Source organism: Buceros rhinoceros, unplaced genomic scaffold (genome assembly GCF_000710305.1).
Source record: "Buceros rhinoceros silvestris isolate BGI_N320 unplaced genomic scaffold, ASM71030v1 scaffold11308, whole genome shotgun sequence".
Classification (NCBI taxonomy): Eukaryota; Metazoa; Chordata; class Aves; order Bucerotiformes; family Bucerotidae; genus Buceros; species Buceros rhinoceros.
In genome coordinates, this window is record NW_010427466.1 from 20832 (window position 1) to 32813 (window position 11982).

Sequence of the window (11982 nt, forward strand, 5' to 3'; positions counted from 1 at the left end):
GCTTCAAACATTATGTAGTGGCATCACTTTTACCAGCCCTATTCTCAGAGAAATGGAGATAGTATCAGGATACAGAATAGGAAACAAGACTTATTCTCTCCATGCCAAGTCCCCAACAAATATATCCATAAAACCTTACATACCGCAGTTTATGAGAAATACCAGAATTCACCTATTTCACCCATGTTTCCACTGCCTGCATAAAGATACTGCATGCTTTGTGTCTGGCTTGGACAACAGCCACAATGCTCCATCATGCTGACAGACGTAGATTAGACTTCCATTTCCAGCTTCTTCCCCTTCCAGATCCCAGGGACTGTAAAGAACGTAGAGTCCAACCCTTTAGCTCCGTTAGGACAGAAGTGCTTCACCTCACCTGGCAATGATGTACATCCTCCTGAAGAGCAGCAGGAGCATATTGACAAAAATGTGAATCCGCAGAGCAGCAGGAGCATATTGAAAAAAACCCTTCCTTGCCCTAAGAGAGTCCAGTTGCCGTATGAAGCTTAGAGCCTTTGTAAGTTAAGACAGAAAGTCCTTTGGCTCTCTGAAAGTTCTGGAACGCTCTCTTCAAGCGACATTGAAGAGAACACTTTGGAATCTTTGAGGAAGACTGAAAATAAATGAATCACATGCAGAAAACCTTAAACCATTTCAACCCCTGGGCCAGAAACACCATGCCATGCCTGGAAGCACCAAAGCAATGATTATAGAAGAAAAAAGATTTACTCCGTTGTTGTCTAATATAGGTTTTCCAGATATGTGCTTGGAGTCTTTTGTTTGGTGGTGGACAACCATGCCAATACTCTGGTCAAAACCTGGGAAAAGATAAAGACTTCATTTTACAAAGCCAACCAAGCTGAAAACAAACTTAGTCACCAAGTGTACGCACCTTTCTAAATTTAGTTTACCATTATGGTGTTAAACTTCTGTAAGAAAAGACACCCATAGACTAAACTAAATTACTGTTAGTTTAATCTGGTAGCTTCAGAAAAATGGGATATAAATCCAACACTCTACATTAGAAGTTACTTTTGAAAAGTTACACCTCTGTCGATTCTACTTCTCTTTTTATGTAGTTTCATAGCAAAGAAAGGAATGAAGTAAGTTAAATCTGAAGAGGAAAAAACTGCTCCAAGAACCATTCTAAAGCAGAAGATGCTGTTTTGCACAGAAAGACTGATCAAGAAAATCTGTTCGTTTTCAAAGGAAAATTATGGAGATAATATTATTACTTGATCTGACAGAAAACAAGCTCCTTACAGAGGTTGAATTTATCATTTCTATTTACACAGCAGTTTTATACTACCAGCAGCTGGATTTTTTTTCTTAGTACTTAAGCTATTTCTTGCTCTACCTCGGTATTATCAGTACTCTAGCACAGTGTTTCATTAGCTGTTACTGTACACACACCATTATCCTATGTTTTATCCAGCTACATTATTTTATATGCTGATAAAAGCACAGAATTCTAGCACCCTGATTTTAATGACAGCTTACACTGTAGTGAAGTGTAACTGTGTATGTGTATATGCACACACTGTTACCTTTGAATCATACACTTAAATCCACCTTTGGATAATGCAAAAGAGCTACAGAAATACCAAACCTCAAAGCCTGATAGTTTAACTCGTAACACTTGCTGTTTGAGAAAGTCTTAAGTTTTCTTGAGAGAAAAAATGAGAATAAATTTTTATAAATTATGTACCTCAAGCATATAATCTATGCACATAAAGCATAGATTCAGAGCATAAGCAAGCAGGAAAGGTAACGGAAGTCCTTCCACCAGCTTTGTTAGTTACAGAACAGGTATAGCTTCAGAGTGATAACACAGGAGAATTTCCATCTAATTCTGCGCAGCTATTCATACAAGTTTTTCTTAATAAATGTGTGGGCGGGAAAGGATCTTCTCTTAGAAACAGTGAGTATCACAGACTATTACATGACATAAACCAAATCTAGGAAGATTATCAACAGGAAAAACACTGACAGAAGGGATTAGTGGTCACATAATGTTTTCAAAAAAGGGCACAATTCTTTATTACCACTGCCACTTTTATTTATTGCTTTTCAAGATGCTGCAGAGAGACTGGAGTACTTCTTACGAACAGGGATTGGAAAAGTGTGTTAAAGTAAGGAGGGACACTACACCTAACAGTGCGCACCACATAAGCAGCACTATTTCATCTGTATCACAGCATATATGTACCAGAGCATACATACTCCAGCAGTGCTTATGAATCTGTAAAACAAATTGCGGAACGTGCATCCTGTCCCTGCTGCAGCTAGCAAAGTTGCTGAGCATGGAAAAATAACTGAAGCGAAGAAGAAATAGATGCTGATAAATGCAGGTACCTAGGTTTACCCCATTCTCTTAATACATCTGCCTCATTAGGAGCATGAAACATTGTCTGAGTGCTAAAGATTTCCTCTTTAGTACAGAAATATCTAAAAATTTCTCAAATGATTAAACTCTCCATTGTATTTTTGACTTTCCTGGAACTACAAGGAACGGAGCATAAAAACTGCTGAAAAGCCAAATCCACAGCATCATCAACAGTCTGCAGCTCTCACTGTGATGATAGATTTGAAGGACTTGAATCTCTCAGGCAGTTCATCTGCACATTCAAACCTCATGCTCCAACAAGTAAGGATACTGACAACAAAATCTTGTTTTCTCTTAAACCAACTGTTGGAACAGAATAATATCACGTATAGTCTTTAAACAATTTTTAAATATAGGATAAGTCTACAGTTTAGCCTAAAGGTTGTCAGTAATGATCCTTAAAGGCAATTAGCAAATAAATACTGAAATAATTTAGAATCAGCCAGACAATAATTTTTTAATAAATGGTCATGAATTCTTTTTTTCAAGTCACAGCTCGTTTGTGATAGGCCTATAAGAAACAGTACTCTATTAAGCGGTGAAAAAAACTAGAACTTAAATATTGTGCAAGTCTTCCTGGAGCACATCTTATTTAAAACTTGCTAAGACTTGCTAAGTCTTTAGAGTTAGAAATGGAGCTTCTGCAGTGGCAACTTAATCTAAGTCACTGGATAAAATTAAGCTGACATTTTCTCTTATAAATGTTACCATAATGAAATATGTAGAGGAATAAAATGAATATATGAAATATAAGGAGAGGGCAGCAACTGCTTTTTCCAAGGTAACATGTTAGAGATCTCTGGCCTCTTTCAGTCTTCAACAAGACAATAACATAAGATAAACAAATGAAAATGTGAAAATGGACCAACTGCCCTTGATCTTGTTTTCGTTATCATATCCAGCACTTTGTCTTCTTTTGTCCTTTTTGTTGCTAATTCTGTATTTTTTCCATTTAAAATCATGTTCTCAACCCTTCTTGAAATTCAAGTCCATTTTTAGGTTACATTATGCGTGTGTGGGGACAACCATGACCAAAATGAACAAAAAGAGAAAAAAAACTTACCGCTGTATTGCATCGTAGCTCCCAAATAAGAATCAACAATTGATCCTAGTAAGCCAGCTACTGCACCAAACACAATAATGGGCCATTGTGGAGCAGAACCTTCCAGATCAGTCACAAAAATGAGTTGTGTTATGAAGTAGGCTATACCTACTGTCATGCCCCCAAGCAAACTGGAGAGCAGGCCCACTAAAGTGATTCCTCCATTAGTACCTAAATCAAACAAAGCCAAGCTGATTTATAAACTATATTCTTAAAGACTTGCATTTGTTCAAACATTTCATATGAAATCAGAAGTGTGTTCATACAGTGATCTTCATCCCCACCCCTTTATATCCACAAGGCTCTGTTACCACAGCTTTTATTTACAATTCCCATTATGCTGCTGGGAAACTTAACCTGTACCACTATAGTCTATTATTATTACTTTTCCTGTGTCTAAGGCTAGGTTTTCTAAAAATTCACTAACATTAAATTAAACCAAACCAGGCAGCACACCTCTAAACATCACCTGGTATTTGTCTGCTGTAAGGTGTAGCATAAGGAAAAGATTTGCTCCAGAGCTTGAGTAGTGCAATGCCTCTTTTAGAAGTATACCAAGACATATTTCATCAACACATTTAAAAGAAAAAATCCATAGAAAAGAAGATGTTTGACAGCTCATTGAATAAAAATCTGAAGAATACTTATGAACAGAAAAATATTTTAAAAGCCCATGCTTTTTTATCCCACAAGATCTAAAACTCAGATCCAAGACTCAAAAAAGACATGCTGCTTTAAGGTAGCAATGTCATCCACTGTGTAGAAAAGGTTTGACAGACAGAAGGTTCACTATACCCATCCCTGGTAGGATATTAAAGGAAATGAGTGATTTGGTTAAGTAGCAAATTTTTTGTACTGTCTATATTGAATGTATATATTCTTCTACTGGTTAAAATTTTAATGTCTGAAAAATTCAGTTGATCACTTGTATTGTTTATATTGTTCATAACTTGTATCGCTTATACCATTGGCAATATAAACACTTTTAATAGTGCCAGAGATGAGAAGTGACAGCACTCACTAAGAATGATTTTAGCTCCCTGGATGCTCTCTCTGTTGGAGCATCTAACCAATGAGAGGCAGCAGAAACACAACTGAGTATATTCCAATGCTAACATTTTCTAATCTCAATTTTCTGGGGCTTTTTTGGAACTTTTCAAGTTGGTTGCATAATTCAAAACAGATTACCAAAATATGAAGAACAGAAAACAGCTTACCTACTGGAACCTTTTCCCAGGTTGTTATCAACCTTGGCGTGCTCTTACTCATAGCACTTCCAATCTCTGAAGCCCATGTATCACCAGCAGAGGATGCCAAAGCTCCCAAAAGGGATAAGCACATCCATGATGCTGTGTATTGCTTTGAAAAGTCGATTGGAATTTCACCTGGTCCATTTTCTATCATATATAAGATAGCCAGCTCAGTGGGAACACCACCATTACAGCATACTTGTATCCAATTCCTCTGTCCACCTAAAGTGACAAAAATGTTAATATTTTCAGGCAAAATACCCTGAAAGTCAACAGCATGAGAAAAAAGCAAAATACACATATATAAAGGTAAATTTAAAAAGACATACATTCATATCAGAAACTACATAGGAATTTATTAAAAAGAACAGAAACAGAAGTTGCTTGCTAATGTTCACAGGAATGGAAGTGGAGGGGAAGCACAACAACAGAGTTCCCTACTCTGGATGTTACATCTCATCTGACCCTTTGAAAGGAATATATGCATTATTTCTTCTCCACACAGAATCTGAAAGAATTAAAATGTTATAACTTACCTTCTTTGTATTCTGAATCTATTTGCTTCTTTACATCTCTTTTCCATTTAGTAAGTTTTGAAGCAGTAGCAAAAAATACAAACAAAGAACTGAAGAAACTGTAATTTGCAATTGTAAGGACAAATCCAACGACCAATCCTATGAAAAAAAAAGTATGAAAAGTTTCTCATGTAACAATCTCTGCTTTGCAAAGCAATTAAGTATTTGGAATCTCTTGAATATGAAGAGTATCTTGATGATAAAACTAAGATAATCATACAATAAGACAATTACTGAAGCACCTAATACCCGTATAAGAATTCCAGTGACACCTTGACTGAAAAAAAACTTCATAATTTTCTCTTGAATTTTATGGCTAAATTACTAATTCTAATGCTACTGCTAAAGCATGTGATTTTTTAAGACCTTTTCTTGCCACAAATCAGTAATACTGTGCAAAAATAAAAGACAGAGCAATAAAATAAAGACAAAGGATATTTGAAATTTAAGTACCCTGCCTGAAGAATATGATTATTTATATAAAAATCATATACACAGCTGTGTCTGTGTATCCATCAGTGAGTTTATATTAAGTGAGGGAATCAAATCCTTCCCCCAAGGTCTCTAAGATAACCTGGATATCCTTCCTCTGCATCTTAACAGCTGCTACTTCCTCCTTCTGTTCTTCATTTTCTGCTTATGATTTTTATGTCATCTTTTTCTTTCTGCAATTTTCTTAAGTATTTGAGCTCCTGGATGTGCTGCTTTTTCTCTTCTCCACGGGGGAGGTCTAACTCTCACTGCCCACCATAAGATTACAATTCTTCACGACTGAAAGAAAATTGGCCACACTTAAAGCAAATGCCAATATAAGCTGGTTAGCAGAGCTGTTATGTTAAGAGGGAAAAGGAGAGCAGAAGAGAAAAGACTTTGTTTGTTTTGTTTTTTTAATTTAGAAAATGCTCCCCTTAACTCACAGATGGAACAAGATTTGCAAAATGAGCGACGAGGAAGGAAAGGATTTGAGATCCTGTTTCTTTCCATTGATAATCCAGACAACGTCGCAAACCTTGCTCTGGACTCCCACTAACACTACTGTACTCTGTGTTGGGATTTTTTCATGCGATCGAGAAAAATATTTGTTGGAACAGTCATTTGCTTGAACTACAGATGTAATTTTCTTCTTATTTTTGGAAGGAAAAAATTGCCTAAAACTGCTCGTATTACATAAAGGAGAACCACGTTATCCTTACTGGTTTCCTACCAGGCAGCTAAGCTGCTGACATGGCTCAGTTTAATGGTATTTCTTTACCACTGCCACTGCCATTTCATTATCTCTGCTTGAATCCATCTATATGTTACACAAAGACATGTGATTTAACTGCATGCTGTACTGAATTTTAAAAAAATCTTATAGGTTTATACAAATCGAATGACAATATTAATCAAATGAATTACAAAAACAAAAAAAAAATTAATTTGACTTATTTAAACAGGAATGAGAAAAAACCCAGTATGTATTCAAGGTATATATGCTTACATTTCTGATTTTATTATAATAGAACTAGGTAGGAAAGTCTTAAAAGAGTATTATGTACAATAAAGAAGGACCTTAATTTAGTTTATTAAATGTTTAGTTGAATAGTCTCAGAAAAAACACATACCTCCTAATGCACCACTGTGATCAAGACTCTTTTTCTTAAAACCCTGTGTAGCAATTATTAGTGGAACCAAGACTGAAAAAAGCCAACGCCATGGAGAAATGGGTCGTAAGGTACCTGAAAAAAAAAAAATAAAATAGTTTCAGATGATCCTTATAAGCCTTCTTAATGCCTGTATATCTTAAAAGTAATTACCTTCTCATATATATTTAAAATCTGAACTTAATAGAGATTAAACTTTTTACCCTTCAGAATAAATAAATTCTTATGAATAGAAGATCAAAATATCTGCAATTATCTACTGCATTTTTCTATTCAACTTTCACAAAAAAAAAGGAATTAAATCAACTAAAATTAATTACAAAGAAATAGCAAATGTATCAAGAAATAAACATTGTGATATTTTCCATTTTAAAAGTGATTTACAAACTCCAAATTAACATTCAAAATGTTAAGACCAGCTGAAACCTGATTTGGGTAGAAAAGATAAGTTCAGATGTTAGGAAAAAAACAACCCATACATCCAGAGTATGTTACGTAGAATTCAATTTCAGTACCTTTTTTGCCTCAGTCTTCACTGACAAGCGCTCTTTAAGGTCCCTTGCAACCTAAAGCATTCTATGATATTTGTTCAACCCATTTTTAAAAACAGTTACAATTTTCATTTCCACAACCCACAGAACTGAATTCTGGTTTTAGATGCAGGCCTTTCAATAAGTTGAACCACAAAGATCCTGCTGCCTCAAGTTTCATCGGACACCTGGTAAAACTTTATGACCAACTGAACAATGATTTCCTATTCACGTTCTTTCTGCCATTCATACATATGATATACCCTTTCTATATCGAAATATCTTTACCTCTTAAAGTATTCTTCAGATGGATGCTGCTACCTGTTCCGATCATCCTTGCTGCCTTTGCTGTTCCTCTCTAATTCTGCTAAGGGCATTTTGAATTGGGATCAATGCCAAGTGCATGCAGTAGTCATAGCAGAAAGACAACAAAGATTGCACAATTTAAAACTCTACTGATTTTTTTGGCTGAGTGAAAGGTATTCCACTTCCAAAATAAAGATGAAAACGTATTAAGTAACCTGGATGGTGTAACTTTCCCCTTCTCCAGTTAGCTGCATGTATTCAACCAGAGTCCTGGCATCTTCAGTCATGTGGTATATTAGCTGCAGACAGCTGCAGTGTAATACTGTATTTGCCCTGCTAATCCCTGAATCCCTGTTCTTCTCGTCACCTTTTCTTGCATGACTATCTGATTGCCTTAATTCAGGGTAATCAAGCTCTTGATTTCCTTCCTCCACCATATCTCAGAGAGAATTTACACACCTCAGGACCCAAGAACACAATCATTATCTTTACAATGGATGTTCTTACAACTTTATTAACCCTAAATTTTTTATCAGAAGACCTAGTCCTAAAAACATGCAAAAGAAACCAGGAACACTTAAAAAATTAAACATATTTCAACAAGCCACTGAGTTCCCAAAATAATGATTTTTAATAAAGAACAACATATGCTATAAATTTTGCATTTAAGGAAAGGCAGCCACATGGCATACAAGTCAGGTGTTATATATAGTCTGGTTTCCACTTGAGTATTTATCATGAAGTTATCTAGTGCAGTTCTCCTTATCCGTTTCTCTAGAATCTACAGACAATTTGGCTTAGCTGAGAATCACAGATGACTTACGCTTCTTACTCTTTGCTTTGTGTAGTCCCTCTCCACTGCACATGCATGTGCACACAGCATCTTCCCAACCTGGGAGCAGTACAGACAACTAACTGCAAACTTTGGTCTGGAGCGTTGCAGAGACTTGTTGAAAAGAGAGCTGCGTCCAACAATTTCATGTCCTGTAATACATAACTACTCTCAGATTTTTTTTCTTTTCTGAGGATTCTCTAGACTAATAATATTCTACTTCTACATTCTACTGCCCTCCCTGTTAATTTTTCTCCATTTTATCTAGAACAACACAACCAGACAGATTGAGGGACGAAAGAATTTTAAGTTTACACAACATGTCTGCATTAGAAATTATTTTCTTTGTGGCATGGTATAGTCAGCACAGACTGAAAACAGATGTTTATAGTAGGAGATGCCATTCTTCTTTATGAGATAATGTGCCCACGTAGCATGGGAATCCTTTCCACTGGTTTTTGTTCTCTGACAGCAGCTGCAATTGAATTGCCACTGATGTGGCCTTATGATTTCACATGAGTATGGATTTTAGGTTTACATATTTGCTACGGGAACACTACATGTGAATTTAGGGGTGGCAAAATTAAGCAGACCGCTCTGAGCTTCCTCTTTACTTTGTTTACTGGTCAACATAATTTAATCAAACTGAGTTGCCTGTGTCACAGCTATTCGAATATTTGACTGTAGCTAACAATTGCAATAAATTGCATGGTTTAAATCTACTGATTTCTCACCTTCATGTCAAATCAATTCTACATAACAGAAGGTTTTGTATTTGGAAAATATACTGCTTTTTGGGATCTGAAGAGAAATTATTTCAGATCTACTATTAACATCTGTGCAAAAATGGCTCACCTGTTATCCTCCTTGTTATAGCGAAAAATAAACCCAACTTGGAATGTTTTTAGTATTTAATTGGAAATTAGTCAAACCCAAATTTTTTTACAAGAAAGGATTGCTTTTAATGATATTCTTCACTGACAATTATTAAACTGCCAAGACAGTTTAACGGACTTGAACAACTCTCAAACAAAAAAATGCTGGTTGCCAAAACTATAAATGGTTTACTTTTACAAATAAAACTGCATACAGAACACCCAAGGTATTTTCTCATCAAAGTATTTACAGAGCTTCTAAAAAGCTTTTTCGTGAGTTCTCAGTTTGTTCCCTTTGGTTAGACATTCAAATCATTATGATCTGAATTTAAACAAGCTTACAGAACAGGAAAACTGCCATAATTCCACACCATTTCGTAAAACACTAGTGTCCATAGCAACTTATCTTCTAAAGAGACGTTATCAACGTCCTAAACAGATTTGTCTCCTAAAATTCCAGAACACTTACTAAAATAAAAGCAGTTAATGGATTTGTTATTGTCCAGTTAAAAAGGTAAAACTGACTTAATAAATTACTGCATTAAAAGAAAGATTCTTACAACTTTTATAGTCTATCACCTGATCTGGCTTTAAATTGGAAGAAGCAAATTTTATTGCAAAGGATGCCAAATGTACATCTTATAGAACACTGAAATTTAAATCCGAGAAGAAATTATTCCTTAATACTTCAGTTTCAAAGCCTTCCATCTCTGCAGTCACAGAGACAAGAAAGCTATTGATTATATCCTGAACTACGCTATTTACTTCGACAGAATTTCACCGCAAGCAAATGCAGTATTAACTTGAGTCTGAGCAGTACCAGAACCCAAAGGGGTTCTTCTCGGTTGGTTGAGTTAACAAATAGAATTTTCATCCTTTTAAGGCCAGTTTTAAACTGACCTTTTTTATTTCCTTGGCGGGGAAAAAAGTATTAGCACTAAATTACTACTAAACGTAAGTAGTTAAGACTAAGATAGAACACATTCATTGGTTTATTACGGATTCTTTAACACTTGTTTTACCAACGTTTTGGTCACCACTTGGTGCCTAAGCATTACTATGAACTATAAACTGTAAATTAATAAATGCATGTTTTCATTATTTTTATTACTAAGGACTATGAATTTAATTGCTTTTATGGGCTCAACTTACTTCTGCCACTTCATCAAGCCCACTTCTACCATATGCTTCATTCACTGCCCCAAGCCAAGGTCCTTCCATAGTCTCAGGCAAATGGACGGTAAAAATATTTCACGTCACTCTTGTTCCACAGTCATTCTCTACAAGAAGGATTCATCTCCAGTCTCTTCCTTTGTATCAGTCCCTATCCTAATTCACCTGGTATCAGGCCTCTCCACTTTACACAGTCAATTCTCAGACACATTAGATAACAGGGACTGGCATATCCTCATTAGAGGCAGAACTCGGGGAGTTATACCTATAGAGACCAAACATGCATAAATGCGTGTTTAAATCTGACTTGGCTACCCTAAATGGCACAAACTGAACCTGTCTGTGAAGCCTGCTTCTGCATACCTTCTATGCGTCTGGCCTCTCAGTGCAGGCCAAAGTAGAAGTGTCCAGACAACACAGATTTAATGCTGCACCAGGACTAATACCCCATCCTAAAACCCAAACCACTGGAAAACACTGAGCAACGACATCTTACTGTCACTGCATAAGTAATTTTATTTATTTCAGCTTCTTGTGGATTCAAGGTGACACTAGGCAGTTGAGGGTGTTCATATGGCATCTCAAGGCACTCTCAGCAACACTGCAAGGACACTGGAGCTCTTCTCTCATGAAACTGGACAAGGTCTTAAGGACATGTCTTTACCTGTCCTGGGAAAGCAAGTACACTCTTCTAGAACGGAACTGATGCTGAAGGCAGTATTGCTGCTTTTGCACACAGCTATAGAAATGGTCCTAGAACTGAAATGACAGACCACAGAAAGCACTAGTACTCCTACAACTACACACCACTAAGCCACAACCTGCCTAAGTTGTTGGAATAGAACACAGAGCTGACTGTACATACCCCTGCCAGAGACTCAACACATACATCCATCTCTTCTTGGACCATTTCCCCTGTTTCTCTGTTTCTTGACCAAGGAATTCTTGCGTGCCCTGTTCAAAGGATGCACATACACTCCTAAAACAGTTCTCAAGGGCGGCACGCTCCTCCCTTGCTGTCACTACTTCCCCTGATAGAGAACGACAGCTTGCTCTTTCTTTCCATTTTTTCATTTTTATATTACCTGGTTTCTTTTAGGGAGATAATTCACAAAGGATACCAATATTTTCAATTCAACGGGATCTCTGTGTAGAGCTGCCAGGAAGGGTACAGTGGGTGTTAATACTTTTTAAACTATTATGAGCTATTGTCAGGGGTGAGGTTTTCAGCTCTGCTGGCGATGGAGGGGACTGTGCACATCCCTCCTTCGATTCTGTATCTCTCTCCAGCTGTAGGAGCTGGAGGGGAG

At 36.5% G+C, this 11982-nt stretch overlaps 1 protein-coding gene across 1 annotated transcript in view; it reads right to left on the reverse strand.

Annotated features, from left to right (window-relative positions):
- Positions 1-440: 440 nt before the first annotated feature.
- TMEM19 (transmembrane protein 19) overlaps positions 441-11982 on the reverse strand; it is an 11871-nt gene continuing 329 nt past the window's right edge. The window contains exons 2-6 of the mRNA XM_010141919.1: positions 6918-7031; positions 5275-5412; positions 4706-4960; positions 3450-3659; positions 441-818 (exon numbers count right to left, since the gene is read on the reverse strand). Of these exons, the coding sequence (XP_010140221.1) occupies positions 655-818; positions 3450-3659; positions 4706-4960; positions 5275-5412; positions 6918-7031 (881 nt within the window). The 3' untranslated portion in view covers positions 441-654. The remainder of the gene's footprint in view (positions 819-3449; positions 3660-4705; positions 4961-5274; positions 5413-6917; positions 7032-11982) is intronic.